The 24842-nt window shown below is 41.4% G+C and overlaps 1 protein-coding gene across 1 annotated transcript in view; it reads right to left on the bottom strand.

Moving 5' to 3' along the window:
- SVEP1 (sushi, von Willebrand factor type A, EGF and pentraxin domain containing 1) overlaps positions 1–24842 on the bottom strand; it is a 125453-nt gene that overhangs the window by 3741 nt on the left and 96870 nt on the right. Inside the window, exons 38-49 of the mRNA XM_042829491.1 lie at positions 21801–24580; positions 20306–20531; positions 19316–19471; positions 17478–17541; positions 16265–16438; positions 15105–15278; positions 12980–13153; positions 11372–11548; positions 10407–10577; positions 5373–5468; positions 3269–3364; positions 554–647 (exon numbers count right to left, since the gene is read on the bottom strand). Of these exons, the coding sequence (XP_042685425.1) occupies positions 554–647; positions 3269–3364; positions 5373–5468; positions 10407–10577; positions 11372–11548; positions 12980–13153; positions 15105–15278; positions 16265–16438; positions 17478–17541; positions 19316–19471; positions 20306–20531; positions 21801–24580 (4382 nt within the window). The remainder of the gene's footprint in view (positions 1–553; positions 648–3268; positions 3365–5372; positions 5469–10406; positions 10578–11371; positions 11549–12979; positions 13154–15104; positions 15279–16264; positions 16439–17477; positions 17542–19315; positions 19472–20305; positions 20532–21800; positions 24581–24842) is intronic.

Here is a 24842-nt window from a genome sequence, read left to right as displayed (position 1 = left end):
CCACATAATCAGAACTTCCCAACTTAGCTTTAAAAAACAAACTTTAAGACTTCTAAATGCTGCCTTGCATGGTGATGACACTGTCAGGCAATCTGAAGTGTGACCTGACTAAGAGGCACCATTTTTCACTCTAAATAATATTACCCAACACCAGTTGTAAAAAAACCCTATTATTTACAGCTTCTATTGCATTACCTGCATCTCGAACATGAACCCAGCTGAAGTATACACTGTTCAAAATACAGAAAATGTTCTATACTGTACCACAACAAACACCTACACCTACAGCATTAGCACTAAGGCAAAACCTTGCAGGTTTGCCTATCTGTTCATGCATAGATGTACCACTTCCTGGAATTTCTATACATTTGGTACCCATCTGACAGAGTACTAAGGTCTTTCTAGATTGTCCATAAATTATGAGTTGCCTGGTGACTACTGATTTACAGGATCTAGAGATGCTCTTCTGCAGAATTAATCACAGTTCTTCAGGGATGCTGTTCAGCAGCAAGCCACTAAGGTTAGTCATTGGACAGCACTCAGCATCGCTTACCTTGAACAATCATGTCCAGTCCACGATGAAGGACAGTAACATCGATTTGGTCGTATGCACTTCCCACCATTTAAGCACGGTGACTGGCAAACAGCTGTGTACAAATGCACACACATACTGTGTTAATGAGTAAACCCATTCCCAGCTGTTAAGGAACAGCATGCTGAAAGTCCAGCCTGTTAATCCATTACAAAAGGACTGCTCTCGAAACTACAGCATTGAATGTACTACAGCTTTGAGTTTCTTGTAAAAGAAGGTTTGCTCTGGAAAGGGCAATCTTAGAAGCTCATGTCTGCTAAATGTGATTCCAACCTCTCTACTGTTTGCTGTAGTGTATGAGCTGCATAGAAGAGTCAGTGTATTATTTTACGTTGCCTTAAAAATTATGTTCTTTTTTTGCCTTGAATTGAGGCAGAAAAAGGATACAAGCAGAAGCAGAGGGAGAAATTAGACAAGAAGAATTATAATATCAATGAAGAATAGGCTTCATTTCTGGGAAGAAAATGTGGATGTTTATTCGAAAGGAATGTGATGGCTGAACAGCAGCCAGAACAAGCAGAAACAAGACAAAAAACTGGTAAAAAGTCCAGAAAGAGGCAGAAAAGAGAGTTATAAGTCAAGAAGCCATTTACACATCAACAGCAGGCAAGACTTAACACAACAGAACTAATGTGGGCACAAGGAAAGGAAGCAGGGAATGACAGCAAGTTCCTGAAAGGACCTGGTATCCCTAAAGGTGTGGCTCAATGTTTTGGTGCATTTGAACCAGAGAACTACTGCCAGCCTCAGCCGGTAAGGGTTGGCTGAGAAACAGTTGCACCTGCTTTTGTGTGAATTAGGAGATAAAGCAACACAGAATTTACAGAACAGACTCACTTGATAAGCTAACTTCGAGTTCATTGACTCACTTCAAGCACAGACATTTATAATAACAGGACGCTAAAAAACATGAAATATTTTTAGCAGAGGGTGCTATATTAAGGGGACAGACACCAGGAAAGACAATTTTTGAGTAATATTTTTGCAAAAAGTATTAATTGCTGGAAGCACTGATTACTGGAAATGGAAATGTGCAGTCACAGGAATGTGTAAAGGCAATGGAAGTATTCTACTCTGATTCCTCTTGGCCAAAACACAAACAATGGCAGGAGGTTATAGAGATGGACTGCCCTCGTGCAATTAAGTGTACTGGGTTTGTCATGTTGAAAATTACTTCTGATTCTGGAATGAAAAATATGAATGAAATGTCCTTACCTCTCACTTTATGTGCATAATTATTGCTGTGACTAGCAGTTAATCCAAGTATTTCCCATTTCACTTTGTTTTGTTTTGTTTTGTCAGCTGACAAAACAGAATATTGTGACCAGGAAGTAAAACCTCAACTGACTGAGTAACTTTACAGATAGTACTTACGTATTTTTTTGAATGGGTTTTGGCACAGATGCAGTTGACCACTAGATTTTTTACTTGAACTACTTGAAAAGCAACTCAGCCTGAACTGATTTGAATTGCTGGCCCATCAATAAGTAAGCCATCTGTTCTCAACTACCTATGCTGTTGCAGGTGCACAGTTTGTGAAATTCTGCATTATATGCTAGGCAAGTGTTGCTTCAAAAAACAGTAGTTGAGAGTTAAAAAGGTCACTCGGGATTTTTGACTTGTTGAGCAATATAAAATGAATACTCATGAACAGCACAAATTTCTCCTGCAGTTTACCCAATCAGCCACACAAAAGACCTGCAGGAAGGCAAACACATGCTTTCATGTTAAGCCCTATTAACACTCAATTAAGTTGCACCTGAACAACAAAAGTACAGTAAACAAAATCTAAGATTTTTTTTTTTTCTTAAAAAGAAGCTAACATTTATTAATGATTGAGATTCAGTAATGATTGAAAGACTTTTTAGTGGTCACCCAATCACTTCAAGTTTTATTGGTTATTTGCACTGTGACAAGGCTTTGAAAAGCTGCCTTTTGTTCAGCCTTGTATCGAAACCAAGAACCCCAAACCTGGGTTTAAGTATTACTCCTCATTGTAAACCAGCTTCATCTAACACAGGATACAGGTCTGGCACCTCAGAATCATTCTCCTGGCTACCTTGCTGTGCTGCATGCTGCTGAAACTCAGGTACAAGGAACAGATCTATCATGCATATTGTGTCTGTTCAGAGAACTTAAGACGAGATACATAAGCCATCCATACACCCATTAAATTTAACCATCCTTAAACACATCCTTGCTTTCCTCTGTCATCTCTACCTTTGCTATGAGGCACCAAGACACCAAGGGGGAATCCCCCACAGCAGGCAGCGAGGTGGTGAAAAACCTCACAGGAACCTGCAGCTTGCTTCTGAGTTTGACACTGAACTGAATGTGTTGAAGCTGAAAGTGAAACTGTAACTACTTCTGGAGTGGACAGCCCAGCTTTATTCTCCTTGGAAATTCTCTCCCCCCCTAGTGGCTTTTGCAGACAGCCCTCTTCTGAAGGCTGTTTGTTTTTTCTGGGACTACATTTCTCTGAGGATTATTAAGATCCTCAGGAACTACTCTGAAAAAAATTTGCACCTGGGTACAACAAATGCTCTGGGAATTTTATTGTAGGGCTGGGTTTTCCTCTGAAAAGTGTGGTAGTTGCTACATCGTCCTTAGTGAATTGTGCTAGGTACTGCTAGCGGGGTCCCAAAAGAAAAAGAATGCACGTAAAAGGAGTTTTACCTGTATGGCACCGTGATCCAGTCCATCCAGGGGGGCAGTCACACTGGTAAGGAGCCACACAGCGACCTCCGTTGAGACACGGCAAAATGCATATTGCTAAGAAGAAGGGAAGAGAACCAGTACAAATAATAATCACCTCTGCAAATGAAGAGGAAGGTGTACAAAAAAATCCCTTACATTTAACTAGAGACTGTACTGTTCCTCAAAGTGTTTGCATACAGTATAAATGGAGTTGAGAATGATCTACCCAGAAGGCATGTGCGGCAAATACCACTGACTTGGTGGCCAGAAAAGAGAAGGAATGATGACAACCCATTAATGAAGTGATTTCTGGAGTACTTCAGACACTTGTGGTCTCTGCACTCACTGCAAAGGAGCACAGGCTGTTTGCTTGCTTCTCACCTGTAATATCCCTAGACAATGCTCACTTCTGGAAGGGCAGCTATCAAAATCAACATGCTTTAGTCACAAGCAACTGGATTATTTCTGGATTCCTTGGGTCCCACTGTGTAGGATCCAAAACAAGAAAACTATGTACTGCTCATAGGAAAGGACTGGTCTGGACCAGTGAAAACGCAATGAGATGCACAACATCGCAGGCCTCCCAGCGACAGACAGCTCCAGCAATGCAAGGCGTTTTGGGTGCAACACACTGATTGTGGCTGAAAGCTCTGGGGAAAAGAGAAACCAGAGAACTGCTGCATGATACCAAGTAGTTGATGGCATATGATCAATCAACCTAAGCTGCTCCTGTGAGCAGATCTGCAAGTGGTCCAGCGTGCCGGCTGCTGGCGATCTAAGAACCTTCCTGAAACTACCATTTGCTCTGCTCTAACTGAATGGAGTGATTGTGCAAAAACCTTTTTTTTTTTTGAGGCAGCTCTCAAATTTGGACCCATGAGAGGCACTTCTAGGAGAGTTTTAGTTTGGGAGGTCGGGATCGTCCTCTACAGAGATCAAGTTGAGCAGGTGCAGTCAGTGTGGATAAGAAAGGAACAGTGAAATTCTAGGAGTTCACAGGATTAATCCGTATCACCAAGATTTATCTGTATTACCAAAGTAGTGGTACTCTGCACATTTTTGAGGTGATCAGGCTTTTCTAAGGATGATGTACCCATCCTGTTATCTGTGGAATATACCTCTGTATGTATGACTGAATTCTTTCAAAGCTCTGCAGCCTCACCTGTGGCCCTTGCCCTGACAAATCAGTGCTCAATGCTATCACTCAAAAGAAGAGGCTCTCAGAACCAAAGACTAAACCTATCTCTTCTACTCCTGGATGTGCCTTGACGGACAAGCAACACTGCAGAATCAAGGTGGCATTAACTGTGGGGAGCTTTTACCTTGCTTCTCACTGCCTATGTCAAAGTAAAGAGAAAAAAAAAAAAAAAAGCCAATGCCTGTGTCTGCATGAACTGTAATCTAGCTCGTCAGCTGTCTGCTCATTTTCCTTATACAGGAAAACAAGGTCAGAACTGGGATGACAGATTGAAATGTCTAGGGGCATAAAAATTGTCTTTTGGTCATGAACAACACATTAAGTATTGTTACTAATGTTATGCTAAGGAAATCAATCGTGGCATACCAAACAAAATTCTGCCAGGCACAGGGCTCAATCCCCTCCAGCTGAAAATATTAAACACAGAGAGCTGAGTATGCACTATGGTGGTACTGCCAGCATGAAGGGTTCAGATCTCACCAATTCCTCATGTTAAGACCACTGCCGAGGAAATGGGAAGTATGGCAAAACCCAGCACCTCCAGCATCACCCAGAAAATTTCCGACGGGCTCAAAAGTTGTATTTCGTTGCTCACAATCAGAACAGATCCAGTTCTCCAATTATACAGGGATCCAGGACAGGAAAAGACACCACTGCATCAATTAAAAAAGTATTTTGTTTGGGGGTATCAAAGGACAGCCCTTTGTCTACAAACAAGCAATTGCTTTGTTGTTTCTATTCTAATTTGTCAAGCAGAATAAAGCTGTGATTTTTACATTTTTTGGCTCTTACACGTTTAATTTTCGCACTGAGTTCACTGCAGAAAATTCACTTGTCCTACCTACAACATCTTGATAAATAACACATGAAGGATGATATACATACGCTCTTCACAGAGACGACCCATCCAGCCATCTGGACAGGAGCAGGCATTTGGTCGCTCACAGACTCCACCATTCTGACATGGGAACCGACAGACAGCTGGAAACAGAACAATTTCATGACCAACACAAGAAGGTTAACTGGAACATAAAACATAACAAAACTCACAAGCTTAACTTGGTTTTGACTTCAATGTCTACATTCTTTTCTAGCTGTGTGCAAGTTACTAGGTACAGTGATTGAGAGCACCGAGGAGAGAAAACATAATGCTTTCATGTGTTCTTACTGTAAACTGCTAAGACAAACAAAAACATCCTCGAGCAACAACGAGAAAGAAAAATGTTAAATTTTCAGGACAGTCTGGTAAATTACCTGGACAATGTTTAAAGGCTGATGTTATGCTTTACCTGTTTATTCTCTCTCTCTTTTTTTTTTCCCCCTAAAATGAACACACAAAATCTATTACCCACTTTTTTCTTCTCAATAAAATCAAGCTTTCTGCTAACCTTGAGTTGAAACAAAGTTATGTTGTCTGGCCTTACACAGGGTTTGCTGATAGTACGATAGGATAGTGTGGTAGGAGAAGGAATTTTTATTGCACTGCCATCCACAGCAATGAGCAGAGCTCTACAAGGGCGTAGCATGGGCACAGTGAAGTGCTTACCTATGAAACTCAAGGTATGATTATAAACTTCCCCCAGCTTTCATGTTGACTGGTGCTCCATGGTTCACATACCTCTTAATAAACACTTGCTCATAAAAGTGAGGAACCTGAAGTGCTTTCTACCATGCTACTCCAGCATGTTGCCTGAACTCAACGGACTATGCACTTATTTGAATTACACTGTATTTTATCTTGGCTAATACAGCCAAGGAAACCAGGACTATTTTATAAAACTGAGTGGCAAGCAAAGTATAAACATTTTAGGCTTAAAGATCATTGAAGCAAGTAAAACCTTTCTCGTGTTTGTGTACATGCTATGCATATATGATAAAAAAAACAACACATGGCTTCCAGATGCTACTGCAGGACAAATAAGTAATCAGACAAACTTCTGATTAGTGGTAGTCGTGAATGCAAAATAACCTCAGGAAACTCAGTCTGAACTGTTAATTGCATCCTATCTTTAATTATTTTCTAGGTGAGCAAAATAAGCGTTTAGGCTTTGAAAGTATTTCATATCTTGTTCAATGCTAGTATTAAATACAGTGGCTTAGCACACTAGTTCAGACCCAAGTTCCACACTGAAAAGAATGCAGATCTTTCACTGATTGAGCTGGACTTGACTCACTCATGCAACCAAGCTATGCCATGCTACAAGTTACAGCTTGCAACCCATTGAAATGAGGCCAAAGCTTTTGCCTTTTTATATAACGTCAGAGCCTTCCCATTAAATGTCAGCTGATAATGCAACTGGGAAGAGTTCACAGACATTGCAATATTTTAAAAAGGTATTCTGAACAATTTTTACTGTAAAGATATCTACGAATACATAGATGGCTTATCTCTGGTGTGGGCTAAAGTGAATAGTGTGCCTAATACATTTCTATTGTGCAATGAAAAGTTACGTAAGTTGAAAAAAAATACATTTAAAGTTTTGAAATTGTCTGTGGTCCACTCCATCAAAAAGATATTCCTTTATTGTATAACAGGATGGTAAATAAAAGGCTTGTATATAAATTATAAGCCAAGTCAAATTCAAAGCCCAAGAAAAACGTTTTCTACAGTTTATTCTCTCTCACTCTGTTGATGGAGAAGATGTGGATATTTCATTAGTTACTGAAGTTGCTTTGGACAGCAGCTCCATCCCGCTCAGCAGTTTGGGATCTCAGTCAGAGGTATGCTTTTCCTGGCTTTCTGCCCTGGTTGTGAAATACTGAATAACTAAGACTGTACCATCCCTAGGTGTGCACTTGTTATACATCAGTTTACATAGGGAGAGACTATGTTTGTAGCTGTGAGGATTATTTTTCATTCAGCAGACAATAGTAGAGAAAGGCTTGGGGCGGTGAACTAAGCTGGGATCTCATTCACTTTTTAGCTACAGTGAAAGCAAGCAGGACAATTCAGTCCTGATCTGCTGGAGAAATAATAGGAATTATTAACTGAAACATCAGTTACTGGTATCAGATCTCACACCCACAGTACCAGTCTTTGTTTTTGAGACCCCTTATAAACCCATACTTTATATTTACCTCCACAGAAATGGTAACACTTCTGCAATACAAATAGAGGCAAGCAAAGGTAAGAAAAGATTCCTGGTGTTTGTTCTGAACTCTGCCAAAAACCTCCCTGTAGTAGAAGTGAACAATTTCCCAATGCCTCTGCTGTCCCTCAGAAAGCTTGTTCACTAGCTGGGCATCAATTTTTTGGTTAACACCTCCACAGCAGAAACCTCTCCCATTCAGTGTGAAGCTGCCAGAGACCAAATACATGACAGATTTCAGAGCATTTCAGAGAGGAGAGATAGGAGTTAGACAAGCTGTGTGAATCTGTGCAGTCTGCTGAGTCCCACAGGTATTTACATTTGGCAGATCCAGCCTAATACCTCTAACCCCTGAAACTCAGATCAGAATCTGGCCCACAATCTTTAGCCAGTAGTGACTCAGGCAAGTGCAGCTGTGGTTGCAGCTCTCCCATAGAAGCCAATGAAATCTGCTTTTTAATTACAATGTTTACATTAACTAACCCGTTCAACCGGGTCAGAATGTTTCTAGCAGGCTCAGGACACATTAGTAATCAACTCACAGAGCCAAAAACAATAAGTGCAGCATGAGTCAGTGCAAAGAGTGCTTTCATGTTGCTTCTGATGTAGACCACAAAGGCTTGGGTCCTGTAGCCCTTTTGTTAGGTAAATCCCTCAAATGAATTATAAAGCAGTTCTGAAAGATTATTTTGACATGTGTCACAAAAACATGTCAGTCCTCCCAGAAGAATCTTTGGTCCTTTCTAGTTCAGTTTTTGGGTGAAAGGAAGGGGGAAAATTGTTCTTACTCCTAGCATACCAAAGACAGGTTTTTCCACTTTGTTACACTACTCTCTGACCATCTGTCCACTTAATCATTTTGCATTTCAGAATAATTAACCCCAACACTTACTCCTCCAAACAGCCTCAAGGATTCAGTATTCTTGGAAACAGAATGTTGGAAAAAGGAAACATATTTGACAGTTCTTTGCATATCATCCCTTCCAGCTTTTTAGCTACCAATGTCAAGAAATTCTTTCAGCAGATGACTACAATCCTGTGCACAAGTGTTCTAAGGTACTGTTCTGTCACAGTAAGAATAAGAAATAAAACTGATGATACCAAAGAGGCAGTTGAAGAATGCAGTGTTACAACATGGAGACAGTATCACAAAGTTTTGCTAAATATCTAGCTTACGAAGAATGGATTTTGTGCTGAGATCCCTTGAATTCTACAGCCACCATAGCTCAGAAAGAAATAATAAGCTACTTGGTAAGCTTTTCAGAAAGAGCTCTGTAGTTCATAAGTGTACATTTCCAAAAGAAATTTTAGATGCCTATGAACATCTGAAATAACTTAGCTGCTTCTACTATGGATGTCCTCCTCTGGCCTGCTTAACAGCTGATTTTTCAGGGCAGTGCCAAGCCATTATCATACAACCAGGAAAAACACAGTTTTCAGGGGCAGCTTCACTGTCCCTGAAATGTTCACAAGTCAAAACTCCACTTCTCAGCCTCTGCGTCTCCTTAAAACAATCTGCTGACCTGTGACTTTTAGGCAAGGCAATTTTAACTACTGGATCCGGAATTTTATAAGAATGTCTGCTTTCAAGTAGTAAGGTAATTCAGATTAGCCAGGTCTACTCAACGTTTCGATGGCAGAATTCAAACCAAAAACACTGACAAAGGGACCCTGATTAGTCTGTATAGAAACCTCCAGCTCCAAGGGGTTTCTCATCTAAACAGAGTGGTTGCAATGGAGGGAGGGTGTACTGCTACTTCTATTTTAGACGTTGGTTGCTAAGACACTTGCAAGAGCAGAGGCAGATCTGACAACTTTGATTATGGCTCCAATGTTCCCAGGTCACTGTTCTGGCACCTCTCCTCTTCTGCAGGAATTCTCAAACTCTGGGAATGTCACAGTTTATGAGCCAATGATGTGCCCTAAGGTTTTTGCTTTTAATACATTTCTGAAGAGAAGTACGAGACTCAGTTTATAGTGGCTATTACAACATTTGAGATAAAACTTCAGAATGCAGCTAAGTTACACAGCTACAGATTGATCTGGTAGCAGGAGTGAGAGAGGAAATGGCACAAGGCAATGTTTTTCAAATGAAAGCTCTATGACCTTGGAACTCTTTTGCTGTGCCTTACTCTTGTTTTCGAGAAAGCATTCGAATATATTGTTTAGTTTGTCATCTTTTTTTGTTCGTTTCCTCCATTTTTCTCTTCAAAATTGGTTATTTATATGAATCTTCTGTTACTGTTTTTTTTAGTCAATATATCAAAAGTGTCATCTTCATTCTGGCATGTCAAAGGTAGAAAGTTAAGACTATCTTTAGTATTTTGTTAAAATCACAGATTTTCTGCACCTGGTGTGCACTACTTAATGAGCTGTATCAACTCATCCTTAAGTACTTTACTGTAAAAGAATTTTCAGGAACTGCCAAGCTCTAAACACAGTGAAAGGCTAAGCATCTCTTACTATCGTTTTCTGCAATACTTCATCTTTGGCTGTGAAAAAACAACTAGCAGTACTTATTTGAAGCAGTTCAGCATGTCAGCAACATGACGGGTTCTGCCACTTTCTCGCAAAAGATGTGAGGGAAAGGATCAAAGGTGATGGTTACAACACCATAGGGATACCCAGGACTATAGAGAAAAACTGGGGAAGTCCTCTCTTTCATGTGGAAATAAAGCAATGCTCTGCACTTAAAATGCCCTGGGTGAAATCACAGCTGCACTGAAATGAGCAAAAATTTGGCTTTTATTTCTACTGCAACTACAATGACTCCTTCATAGTTAATAACATTTAAATAAAAAACATACTTCTGCCATAAAAAAAGACTTACCTTTGCAGGTAGGTGGTGTTGTCCATGTTCCGTTTTCTAAGCAAATGCTCCGCAGGGGTCCCTCCAGCATGTAACCACTGTAACATGAGTAGGTGATCATATCTCCATACTGATAGAAGCTACCACGGATGAAAGCATTCTCTATGTGAGCTGGGGGCCCGCAAGATATCTCTAAATAAAAGAAATCACACAGAGTCTGGTGAACTACAATGCCTGCATGATATTTCCAGTGCTTCATCCATAGGACTCAGGAGATGTTGAGACACCTCTGGTAAGAATGCAATAAGTGGCGCTTCATAGTGTGCACACTCAGGGCAAACCTGTGACACATGAACAGCAGGGCACAAGGAGATGACCAGCAACAGCAGTTTTAAGTAACACAGCAATCAACCATATACAGCAGAAACTATGAGATGGTCTCATGATATACATGAGGTTGAGTCTGCAGGGTGATGGTACTGCACGAGCCAATACTTTTTGCAAGAAACCAAAAATCTTCCAGTCATCTTCTGAAAAAAAGGATTTTCCAACAGTGTCAATAAATACAATAAAAGTCTGTTTTTCCCTATAGCCATTTCTTCACCATAATCTCACAGGCATTCTCAGGGCATTCAACAAGCAAATCTGGCTGCCGTGCTTGCAAAAAGTAAATTGAGAAGAAAACAACAGCTAGAGCCGAACAGACAAGAGTACGAGTGGCCATCAACTCATAAACATACTCTGAAATAACTGTTAGAAGGAAAAACAAGCTCTTTCGTAGAGCTTCTTCGGTTGTTCCTATGTGCCAGGGTCTCTAGAAGCAAACTAGCTCTCCATATGCAGATAAAAGATCCCTCCATTCTGAATAACTGCAGCTATACAGAGTGCTATGCTAACACGTTCTTGCTGTTTGATACAGACACTGTCAACAGCCCTATGGAACTGCAGGGATCTGTACTTACTGTATTGTACTGTACCTTACTTACTTTCACACTTAGCTGTTGTAGGAGTCCAAGTCTCATCAGCATTACAAGTGATCACAGCCTGCCCTTTCAACTGATAGCCTTCCCTGCACCTGATGGACACATTCTGCCCAACGTAAAAATCCACCTCGGAGAGAAGGGCATTCTCTGGGATTATGAAAGGCACAGGACAAGGGTTTGCTGTTGAAAGAAAGGGAATGAGGGAAGAGGAAAAGGGAGAAAGAGAGGAACGGAACTTTAGAAGAATTTCTGCAAATTTCAACTTCAAATCATAGAAATGGATGCTCATCAAAAGTCACATTTTTAATTTGCTGTAAAATTATGAGATTTGGGTTATAAAATAATGATTAAAGTTTTTATTCTCTTCAGTCATAAAGCTTGCTACCATACTCTAATGAAATCTTGGAAGATGTAAGTGAAAAGTATCTTACATTTTACAATCACACCATTCTTTCTTTCCTTCCTGCTTGTCATAACCCTACTGCCAAAAATTCAATAAAAAGAGCCAGACTCATTCAATTCCTTGATCTTTGGGCCTGGATCAATACAGAGCAGCATGAAATCCAGATCCCTCAGCACAGACATTAGAGTTTAAAAATTCTATAATAATCTTACTTTCTACTGGCTGTAAACTTACTGAGCTATTTTTGTATGGTCTACTGATCTCACCATGAGCATGGAAAAGGCTGGACTTCATATACATCAGAGATTAATCCAGCTTCATAAAACAAATATCCTGTGAGCCAGCTGCTGTACAAAACCTACAATACCTCAATTACTACCCTAAGACAACAGAAGATCTCGAAGGTAGTTACAACAACAGGGATGGCTATTAAAGGCGTGCACAGTGGACATGTTTATAAGGTGGTATTTCATAAAATGACAGAAAATTTATATAGACATTTAGTCCAACCTTCTTGAAGCAGGACCAACAAGGTTGGCCTTGAACAGCTGAAATACGAGTATTTTTAAATATATTTTTAAATATATTTCACATCCTCTCTGGTCCCATTTCAGTTTCTTCAAATACTCAATTGGAACTTCCTTCAATTGGATCTTCCTCTGTTGCAACTTGGATTCACTGTCTCTCAATCTACTACTACAAACCTCTGACAGAAGTTTGGCTCTTCTTTATTTCAGCATTTCCTATAGTTAAAGGAAGATAAGGAGGTCTCCATTGCCTTCTCTTCCAAAGGCTGAACAAGCACTTTTCTCTCACCTGCTCCTCATGAATCAAGTTGCTGACTCTAACCGACTCCATTCACTAACAGCATTCCAAATAAAAGGAATTACACTGAACACAGCTTGTTCTTTTACTGTCATGCAAATACACTCAGACAAGACAATGCTTTGGCCTATGTCAGTAACTGCTTCCTTTGTTCCTGCATAAAAACACGATGCACACCAGCAAATTTACAAACCTAGTTTAAACAATTTTTTCAACTATGAATAACAAATTCTGCTCTTGACCACCCCGAAAGAAAATTACAGTATATCTCTACCAATATCTGCAGAAGTTGCTCTCAATTACTACCATTATAAACTAAGAGTAATCTAGTCTTTAATGCTTCCAAGTTAAAACCCCTTTTTCATAACAAAGCAAACACACACGTTTACAGAGAGGCAGAGGATTACTCCATCTTCCATCCCTTGTGCACTCCGCTGTAGGTTCTCCTTCCAAACTGTATCCGCTCTTGCAGAAATATGCTATAGTACTGCCAACTGTATTATTTTCATAAATTGCCTTGCCATTCAACAAAGAAAGTGGAGCTTTGCATCTGGTCTCTGCAAAGAACGAGATGTCATTAATGCAGCTTGATATTAAACTTGGACTTGCAACAATTCCTGAGCTGCTCATACAGTATGTTTAAAGTAGCAGCCACAGACCAATAAGTCAAGAAAATCACCAAAAGAGTTTAGCAGACACAGTACAGACTTGCACAGAAGCTAGGAAAGGAGCTCCTCCCTGTGACAGATAAATGCTACAGCCACATGTTTATCAGGTCAAGAAAATTTGGCAGTGCTGGGGAGGATACGTTTATGACCTTGTACTTGGGTAAAAAGGGCAGAACATGAGAATGGTTCTTTCTCACTGCTAAGAAATACCTCAGAAATTTGCAGTCCTTTGCAACTTCCATTTTGATAGACAAGAAATACCAGGTGAAATGCAGGATGGTGCAAGATGCTGATGCTTAAACTACTAATTGTCCCATTCAAGATTCTCAGCTATGTTTCTGAAACCAGCAGGCAGTCAGCCCAGGTTGGGTTACTGCTGCTACACAACAGACTCTCTTCATGTCCCATTTACCATTCAGTTTTCCTGAGTGGTCAGAATAATAGGATGACTTAAGATTAAACTAACAAAGGCAGACACATGGTAGTCAGGCAACAGGAATAGAAAAGGTAGGAGGAAGTAGTTGTACTCAACCTTGTTCAAGTGGGTCTTTCTTGACATCACGCTTATTTCAACACTGCTAGTTGGTGGCTTCTCTTAGATGCCTCCTACAGTATTTGTGATCTCCTCTTTGATGAGGATTTCCCCTGTCAACTTTGCAGATTGCTCCTATAAGGTATGCAAAGCACTGGAGAACTGCAATGCACAGTGAGCTGTGTACTGTGTGACCACCCAGCACAGCATCTGATGATCCCTCTCACAGTTTTCGTAGCTCTGGTGACAAGAACCTAACACCTGCCTTCAGCGGAAGATCATTATTTGTCTTACTTGGGTGAAGCTGTCACATGCATGTTGGTCCCTTTAGAATCTGTGTGAACAGCTGGTTGTGGAGAGATCAAAAGTCAGCTCCACGGGAGAATGCCGAAGGAAACTAAGGCAAGCAAGCAGAATGTTAGAGTCTATCCTGGGAGACCAAGAGCATGTGCAGCAGGGACATGAACAGCCTGAAAAAGAGTGCAGTGGAAAAAAAATGGACAAGTTGGTCCATTAAAGGAAAAGCGAGAAGCACAGACTATCATTCACGGCTAAAAGGCCAGGAAAGGACAAAACTCATACTTACAAGTAAATTATATTGGAATTCACTATATTTCTATACACTTTATATTTTGAACAATGTCATCCAACAATACTATCTCTTCACATTTAGAACCTCACTTCTTTTTGTTTTTGTGTTTAAAGCCTAGTTCTTAACCACTCAGTAGTGGCTGCCCAATCCATAACACAGGTATTTCTTGCAACAGGGCCTACTGTGGAAGCATCAGAAAGCACCAGCATGCAGACTGGTATGTCAGGCATTCACAGTATTTGTTCAAAGGAGGATTGTGAAGGCCAAAGGCTGAGCTGCTGATACTGACCTTAACACAATCCTGTTGCTGAATTTGGGCTCAAAATTCAGAGAAATAATGTCAACGTGGCAACTGACTTCAGAAGTTGCTGAGAGAAGACCCACATTTCTGAGTCCATTGTCTTTCGTTAATGCTTTGATTTTCTGAGACTGTAAACAATGCCATCTTTCACTAAGATTATAAAGTTGCAGAATAAGAGCTACGGAAAAATGATGTCTACATCTCCTGATTTAGTAACAGATACTGTTCCTTTTGACACATATCATTTTTTCAGGCACCATTTTCAATACATATCACTGAACTGCTTCCAAAAAACAGCTCACTCCCTGGACCATGTGATACACCAGCATATCAGGGAAGCTACTCCTTACTCCAAATTAGTGCACGCCAGGCTACAAAATCTACAGGCTACATGCCAGGCTACAAAAATGTTTACCTTCACACAGTGGTAATGGCTTACTCCAGCTCCCATTGGCAAGACATGTGATATTCTGGGGTCCAACAAGATGGTAGCCAGAGCTGCACACAAAGGTTACATTACTTCTGTACGTGTTTCCTGTAGAAATGGCCTCTGCTTTTTCTACTGTGGGATGCAGCCCGCAAGTAATTCCTAGAAAAGAAGGAAAGCTTTTGGTATTGTACAAACCAAAAAGTTCATTCTGCCCAGCTTGTACACCCTGTCTAACAGCTCTATTCACAGATGGAATTAATGGAAAGATGGGAAGAGGTTGGGAAACACAGTATGGAGAAGGGTTTTACAACTGCCCTCTCTCCTGGGATTCAAGCTGCAGACTCCAGAGAGAGAGCCTGTCCTAATGCATCTGACAGTAAGATGGTCATGATGTAAGTCATGAGATGCATTCAACCAGATGGCGATACAGAATATTTCTTGTGAGCAAACCAGAGGCTGCATTTTCAGGCTCCCCTGATCCGTATACAGTAGAAGATGGTCTCAGGATGTCTCCAACAAAAATGAGAGCAGTTACAAAAGACTGTGCGCCCTTGTACTGGTCGCAAAGTGGAGACTAGGCACTCATCAAAGCTAAGAGGGAAGAATCCAAGTGATAGGACGTCACCTCAAGAAGATGGAAAATAACTTATTGGTAGAGATAATAAAGCCTGGCCATATTATTTACAACTTGTATGAAATAAGTCTTAAATCTTTCCTTCCATGCTTGTACAATTAATTGTCTACTGCTGCCCAGAACCAAGATTTTTTCCTAAGAAGAAAACTCTTGATCTCCAGACATGCAAAGGTTCCAGGATATATCAGCCTTTGCACTGCAGAGTCAAACCTCCACAGCCTGTCATGATCAAGGCCTTGCACATCTTAATGTAAGGCAAATAAAATGTAACATTCCTCCTCCAGCAACCTGAGCATAGAATTATGCTTGTGCTGCTTTAATATGCTAAAATGAGTTCCCTTTAGGCCTGAGAGAGACTGTCAACGAGAGCTCTTTAGCTAGCTTTCCCTCTAGCTCCTTCAGTTAGAGCCCTCCAGCTGGACAGGGAGACCAGGTGGAAGCCAACCAAAGCACTCTGCCAGTTAGCTCCACTGGGAGAACTGCCAACATGTTGCTCTGCTTTGCTACTTACTCCTACAGAAAGGAGCAGTGGGGCTCCACTTCTTGTCAACGTGGCAAATTCTTCGGCTTGGTCCCTGTAGTTCAAAACCAGGGTCACAGCTGTAAAAAGCCTCACTGCCAAACAGGAACTCTTCTCCTTGAACAGATCCATTTTCGATCATCTCTGGGGGCCCACAAGATACTCCTGTAATTTAAGGGAATATGCTCCAGATATAGTGCACACAGCATACAGCCTGTCCTGCTCACAGCTTCTCCAGTGTTTTCACTGTGAGAAACAGGGAAAGAATAGCACAGTGATTGTAAGGGCATTCCTAGATATTTGCTGCTGAGTAGCAGAACAGTAGCAGAGTCATGCTTCGTGCTCCTGATTACTGCTGAAAGACAAAATCAATTGTGGCTGTACTGGCAGGAAGCCACACAGTTGAGAAATTACACAGTTGACACCTAAAGTCAACAGCTGAACACCATGAAGTGTTTATGTAGACAACTTCTGTTTTGGCACTGCAGTCAGAGGGAATCAGCCATCTCGCAGAATCCAAGTACCCTTGAAAACCAGTATCCATAGAATTATATCTGCAGCTGTTCGTAACTAAGGTGGTCAAAGAACCTTAGAAATCCCAGAAACCATGATCTCAAAGTGGCACTGCTTAGATTTCAGACACCGCCCTTCCAAAACAGAGAATAATCTGCAACGCGACAGTTATTTCTTGTATCAATAATCTCATAAAGGAATACAGCCCTCCCAATTTGTTACTGATACTCTTTGTTCAAAGTTGCAGAAAAATTCTACTGTTCTCATCTTATTTAAGCATGAAGTTAATGCAATACATCATTAATAATTTTCCTTCGACTTATCAGAAGATGCACAAAGACAAAACAGCAGAAAGGATGTCAAAAGCTCCGTTGGGCACAGAGCCCTATGTCTGAAGTAAAGCATACAAAAGTGGAAGTATTCAACATCAGCTGCTGTGGAACTCGTTTGCCCAGCTTCCTTAGGGGCACAGGGGCACAGAGGTGGGAAGGTGTAGTGATTTCCTTCACGCTGTTACCTGTATACAGCAGTAATTCTGGACATCTCCCGGGGTGCAATCTGTGTTATTTACCAAAATGTTTTAGACATACGAAGACACTGTGAGTTATAAATCAGTTACAAAACACTGTGTTTTCTGGTTAAAACCACCCCTGACCACATTCATCAAGTGAGAAACTCATATGGAACATACTTCTGCATGTTGGCACTGAGCCACTCCAAAGCTTGTCTTCTTGGCAAGTCCGTTCTGTATCACCCTGTGAAACAAGAGACAATACTCAAAAAACAATTTCACCTTTTTTCTCCCTTTAACTCTAATCCAGCAAGCCCACTGAACTTTCCCTCTATGTGCAACCCACATAAACAGGGAGCTGAATGCTACAGCCCAAGCAGAGTGGGAAAGTGCAGATTATTGTTTGCAGACCAATTGCTTGAGGTTAGTTAGTCATTTCCCTTGTCTGTCTCCCTGGAGTACCATTGCTTTTGTCAGTTTTGCCATTCTTTGTCCCAGGAATGTGTTACCATGGCACGACTCCTTCCAGTACCCACTTAGTGAAAATTAAACTTGCATTCTTTTCAACAACAATTCAAGCCTACGGTTTGTAAACACACTACACAGACTTTCATCATGTCCCAAGCACTCCTGCTTTAAATTTGGTAATAAACAATATTATTTCTTTCTCATGTGCATATTTTACTAATTTCTTATTTTAATCCAAAACTTGAAGAACATCCAAAATTCTCCCTTGAATTAATACGCTCTAATTACAAATCAAGCCCAATGAGAAGGGCAGCTGTCTGGAATAAGTGCTGTATGGCACTATATGGAGTGGGCTGAACTTTCTAGAGGAAAAATATAAAAATACAGGAGAACAAATTGACACTAGGTGGCAAAGCTGGTGTATAAAGCATGGATCAATTTTTTACTATACAAAAGCTGGCCTCTTAACACCAAAAACCACGTTTAACAGCAACTCTATCTATCTAAATATCAACTCAACCCTTCATCCCTAGTGTTATTACACGTGGCAATACAATGCAAATGAGATTTGTCGTTACCTGTGCACTCTCTAAACTCTCCTTTTTATAAATACTGAGTGACCAAGTACATAAAGTTTACATTTATCATTGGTGTTACTGCAGTAGAAGCGTGACACTGGATTTTGCTTGTATACATGGAACATAGAAGGGAGAGACAGCCTCTGTCCTGAGGACCCCTTGCTGAGTGTCCTGTATACTGGCATCCCCTGGGGCTCATTATAGCCATGCTGTGCCTCAGAGACCAACTTATGAATTCACTGCAGCTTTTGAAAACACCTGATGGAACTCTAACGTGGTTAGCATGCATCCTGATAACTCGACATCAGAGGTGCTCCAGAACTCAGCCAGAGGTAACAGTGCTCATAATAAAAACAACATGGAGGTGTTCCCACCTCCACGAGTGCATACAGCTGCCATTAAACAAACTGCAGTCTGTCTCATAAAAAGGAAAGAGAAAAAGAAATAATTTGTACACCATCTAGCAATATCACAGAACTGAGGGCAGTAGCATTTCTCACGAGCTTTGACTTTTGAACTCACAGTACTTGGAATGATGTGAAATTGAGGGAAGAATATGATCTGAGATCAGAGAGCTAGTACAAGAGCAACATGTGAGAAATCAATTCTTCTGTGACTTAAGACCAGAAGTATGTATCATTGCTCACAGAAGTAATAAAAAAAAATTAAGTAATATGATTTCAGAAGGCTGAAATAATCTTCACTGAAAAAATAATGCTGAAAGGCATTCGCTGAATACATATCCTTGCGCAGGATGTTTGTATTTGCTTCAGTTATTTCATTAACACACCGAAAAAATACCCCAGACAGACTGGGAGCATTCTATATACAGTAATAAAAGCAGATACTGAACTTCTGTAGCAGCCAAGGGTATGCACTAATGCAGAGCAGGCATAATATATTCTCTGTCATCACATAAGAACAGGAAAAGACAACTAAAAGTTTAGAGTGCCAGGGAATGAGTTTGCTTACTTGTAATTCATAGCCAGAATCACATTTATAAAGAACCACTTCTTTATAATTGAATTTGGTGCCAACCACAAATCCATGCTCTGGAGATTCTGGGATCCCACATGACACAGGAATGCAAATGTCATCAGAAAACTCTGGCATCCAAACGCCACTTTCCTGAAAAATAAGCGTGATAAAAAAAGTGTGAAGCATCATTCTGCATGCTAAGTTTGTACTTAAATGAAAAATGTAGAGAAGTCATAGCAGAAACATCCAATAGCTGTGGGCTTACAGACGTGGTTAATGTAATGCTATCTGTGAAATCCTTAACAAAACTCAGCAATGTAAGTAACATCTCTAGAGAGTCAACAAAGGCTGGAATTTAGCTTTGAAAGAAGTGCTTAGCTTGGACAGCAAGGGAAGAACAAAGTATTAATGGAGAAAGAACCTTCAAAAGCAAGTTCCTTTGTACAAGGTCACCTAACAGCTCATAGAACACAACACAAGAAAAATGAGAACTGCCCAATTTCATGTTCTGTACTTTTCTCCTGCCTGAAAATTTAATATCATGACTAAGTGCTTCAGCTGCCCACCCCTGTCCTCTGAAGGCAGCCTGTTACCTGAACAGAAAATCATCAAGCACATTTAAACCCTACTTCAATTGATCTTTGTAAGGGCAAAATAAGAGCAGTCCTTCTCTAGCAAGAAGTACTAATCCTGTGAGAAGTACCTGACTTAATCTCTGAAGTGTGATAAAATGAATGCTTTTAAAAGGACAGCGTTAGTTTTTGACAAAAGAATAAAATGTCAATTACCAGTTCTGAAAATCTACGTGAAGAAAACTGTTAATTGTTCCTACTGGAGAACAAGAAGGCATACCACATTTTGCAGGACATGCTTTACACTTTTTTTGTTGTGCACATTTAAAAGCCAAAAGCTAACTAGGCAAAAAAAGAGGACTCCTGAATTTGAAAGAGACTGCAAAATAAAACAGTGCAGATAACAGTATACCTTGCATGTGGATGTGCTTGCTCCCACCAGAGTGTAGCCTTCTACACATGACAAAGTGATGTTTGTGCTCACAGTGAAGTTGTCCCCATGTACTATGACATGGGTGATATTTCCTGGGAGAGAACACTTTCTGGGGCAACAGGAAATACTTTGAGGAGACCACTGTCCATCTTCCTGACAAGTGCATACATCCACCTCTGTCACCAATGTGTAACCCTCCAGGCATCTGCAACAAGAGCATAAACACCTGACCACAAAGATACATCTAGGGATGAACTGATCTGCTCATTACAAAGACTATCATTTCTCAGCATTAGCTGTTCATAAGCACACCCTGCTAGAATCATGCTTGTATCAAAAGTATTCAGTTGCCATAGCCAGAAGTTTCAGACTTCAACTGCTTCCTGTTGCTGCAGCACCACAAGGGAAAATGAGTTAGTGAGTTTAGTGCTTTGAGAATATTCAGTGCTTCAGTGCAGATCCTTTACTGCCCTTTCCTTTGCAAGGAGGGCTTTTGGTTAAATAATGATAGAATGACAAGACCTCTTATAGCTTCTCAATTGCCAATTGCTGAATACCCGATCTGAAACTTCCAGCAATTCTAAAGCTGATCTTACTATCTTATAAGGACAAACCAAGCCTTAGGCTTACCGTATGTTGCTTGCTTAGAAGTTCAAGGCTGATTTGTTCTGTGCCACACAGTGCTTCACTAAGATCAAATCAACTGGCCTGCAGGATCTGGCCAGCAGTGGATTTACTTGTAAGCAAACAAACACATCCCCTTCACCTTGTTAAAAATGTAGGGGAATGACTGATTCTGCTAGATTCACCTACACGCTACCCTCACAGGTCTGTCCTCTACCATTTATTGCTTTTACTTCCAAAACAACATATACCTTTCTGCCAAGGAATTGCTTAGGTTGGAAAAGACCTTAAAGATCATCAAGTCCAACTGCAACTTGAAGTTCTTATTGGAGAATGAGATTTGCAGTGTGCACATTCCAAGAAACTAACAGAGATCCCTTTTTCTTGTCCGTGAAAAAGAGTGTGCATCAGAAGCACTTATTGACAGTGCAGTGTTGCAGTGTATTAGATGAGATTACAGGGGATAAGCCTCTCTGTATTGTTACAACATGAAACTGAAGCAGGAAGAATTAGTAAATGGGGTGCCAAAAAGGGAATTTTGTGCCTTGCTGACTGTTCGTGCTACCTGCTAGAAAAACTACACCTGCAGAACAGTGTTTCAGAGGAGAGGAAGAAGGCTCCAGGGCAGAAGAAATACCTTGCTGAAATACTCTGCTGGAGTTTTCTCTGTGGTCCAAGTAATATTTTGTATGTGCATGGAGATGTGGGCTTTGCCTATTTACACAATGATAAAGCATACACTTCATTCCAGGTCCTCTAAAAACTTTGACTAACTGAGGGTGCATAAGCTTCCATCTTCATTCTTTAACAGAATGCTTTTACAGAAATATCACAGCAACAGTGTTCTTACCTGTACTGGACCTTGCTCCCATAGGTATGAGCACTCCCAAGAACCTCTGCATTTGGGACAGAAGGTGGTGGGCCACAGCTTAGCAGCTCACAGCTTGGATATGGCTTTTTCCAGACACCTGTCTCCACACAAGTTAGTTCTGGACTCCCCCGCATGACAAAACCTGTCAAGCAGGTATATATGACAGTGTTCTCATCTGCAGAGCTGCTCCCGTTGATGAACGTGTTGGGGATGATGGGTGGGGAGCCACAGGAAATCTGCCCGCAGCGAGGAAACCCAGCACTCCACCTGCCAGCTGTCTCACAGGTGATTTCAGAAGGCCCTAGCAGTTTGAAGCCCTCCAGGCATTGAAGCTGGACACTTTTCCCACAGCTGAAATCTTCACCGAGAACAACCCCATTCTGAACCTGTGGTGCAGGACACTCGCAGGGGAGGCAAGATGGAAGGCTTCCACTCCAGGAGCCATTGGACAAGCACTGCCGTAAAGGATTACCATGCAGCTCATAGCCAGGAAAGCACACATACTGTGCATATTCCCCATAGGTAAAGTCCGAGCCATTCAGAAAGCCATGGGAGATGTCTTCAGGAGGTCCACAAATGACTGGCTCACAGTGTGGAGCTTCTGAATCCCAGTTACCATCACTTTGACAGGTAAGTGTGGACACTCCTTGCAGATTATATCCTTCATTGCACTGATACTGCACTTCTTTCCTAAATCCAAAATCTGAGCCACTCATTCTCCCGTTGGGAAGAGGCAGTGGCACAGGGCAGGTCACAGCCTTGCAAACTGGAGTAATTCCACTCCAGCTTCCATTTGTAAGGCAGACTCTACTTCTGTCCCCATCTAACACAAAACCTTCATTGCAGCTATACTCTATATGCTTCTGGAATGTGTATTCCTCCCCAGTCACCTGACCATTCTCCAAAACCATTGGTGGGCTGCAGGAAGCAGGGACGCAAATTGGTTCACTACCATCCCACTTCTGGTTCTCGAGACATCTCCTCTCTGTGGGGCCATTTAACTGGTAGCCAGGATCACATTCATAGTAGACAACACTCCCATAAGTGTAGTTTTCTCCTCTTACATTCCCATTCATAAGCTGTGTAGGTGAGCTGCATGTTATCGCTTTGCATTGTGGAGCAGTGTCACTCCACTGCCGATTCTGTAAACACAGTCGTGTGTCAGAGCCAATAAGAGTGAACCCCTGCTTACAGGTATACTGCACCATGCTACCAGGAGTGTTCTCAGTAAAATGTAAAAATCCATTATCTGGTGGTGACAGCAAGGTGCACTCGATTGAAACGCAGGAGGGGGCAGTGCCATTCCAGGCACCATCTTCTTGGCAAGCTAGAACAGGATTTCCCATGAGCTCATAGCCAGAGTAACACGTGTATAAAATAATAGTTCCAAATAAGAAAGTGGTCAGCTGCATTGCACTGTTCTCCTTTGAAGAACTTTTGAAGTTCTTCAAATTGTCACCCAGTAATGTACGTGAAAGGGAGGGGCTCTCTGTCACACTCTCTGTGTTGGAATACTTTTCCCAATGTCTAACCTGCATGTACTCCCCAAAGTCAATGTGAGGAGGCAGGCCACAGTCTGTTGGGAGGCATGTAGGAGTGGAGCTGGACCAGCCTGATTCTTCACAGGTCTGCATGGCAAGGCCAGACAACTGGAAGCCTGGCACACAGCTGTAAATAACCATGGCCCCGTAGCTATAATCTGCACCCTCCACAAAACCATTCTCAATAGGCTGAGGGGGCTGGCAATTTATGGCTTTGCAGGAGGGAACATCTGTACTCCACTCTCCTGTCTCTAGACAGCTTAGTGTTTCCTCTCCTTGGAGCTGGAAACCTCTGTCACAGGAATACTTAACTGTCTGCCCATAATGGAAGTTTGTGAATGAGTATCTGCCATTGAGGATCTTCTTTGGCCGTGGGCATTCAATAGGTTTGCAAATTGGTCTTCCTCCAAGCCACTGCCCATCTTCTCCGCAGAGAATAGTTGTGTTCCCCACCAATTCAAAACCTGGTTTACATGTATAGAGGGCTGTGCTGAGGAAGGTGAGGCCCTGCACATCAACAATGCCATTCTGAATTTCTTCTGGCTGGGGGCACTCCACAGGAATACACTCTGGCAGTGGCAAGCTCCATGAGCCATCAGCCTGGCATCTGATAGTTGGCTCACCCTTCAGTAAAAACCCATCTACGCAGATGTACTTCACAGTGCTACCAAAATAAAGGGATGAAGTCAAGGTGTCACTGAAGGGGACATATGGAGGCGCAGGACACTGTACAACTTTGCAGAAGGGAAAGGAATCATTCCACTGTTGAGAGGGCAGACATTTCAGTACAGAGGAGCCATGCAAGACATAACCTTCTTTGCAGGAGAACTGTACAACACCAACTTGATAAGTCATTTCCCTCAAAACCAGCTGATTTTCTGCCAAGGGTGGTTCTGGACATTTTGTTGGCACACATTTTGGGCTTTGCTTTTTGTTCCACTTCCCAGACTTCTGACACGTCCAAGAAACGTCTCCAATCAGCTCATAGCCCTCTTCACAGAAAAACTCAACTTTGGAACCTGTATCAAAGGTTTCTCCCTTGGAGTAGCCATGCTGGATGGGTGGTGGTTTTCCACAGCTGAGAGGAACACAGCGAGGAGGTGATTCACTGTACCACTGTCGATTGGCTTGGCAAATAAATACTGAGCTCCCAACCAGATGGTAGCCGGACTCGCACTGATAATCTGCCTGATTTTCAAAGAAGTGCCCAGTTGTTTCCTGTAAAAAAGATAAGACAAGGACATATCTGTAATGAAGATGTGAGACTGGGGCAGTGGGTGTCTGACGGCATTATTTTTGTTCTCTTGATCTAGCTTTTAGCTGAATTCCAGACAGCAGACAAGGCTGTCTGCAAATAAATGAATAAGAGATACAGCAAGTCTTTCCTCAAATGGTGCACTCTGCTATCAGGAAATCTGAAAGCACCATCAAAAAGAGAAGAAAAAATTAAAGGTTTAGAGAGCAAATCTAGAAAATATTT

Source organism: Centrocercus urophasianus, unplaced genomic scaffold (genome assembly GCF_019232065.1).
Source record: "Centrocercus urophasianus isolate 14NV4802_14NV808 unplaced genomic scaffold, USGS_Curo_1.0 seq_31, whole genome shotgun sequence".
Classification (NCBI taxonomy): Eukaryota; Metazoa; Chordata; class Aves; order Galliformes; family Phasianidae; genus Centrocercus; species Centrocercus urophasianus.
The sequence above is the reverse complement of the archived record's forward strand: the minus strand, read 5'-3'. Positions and strand labels throughout refer to the sequence as shown.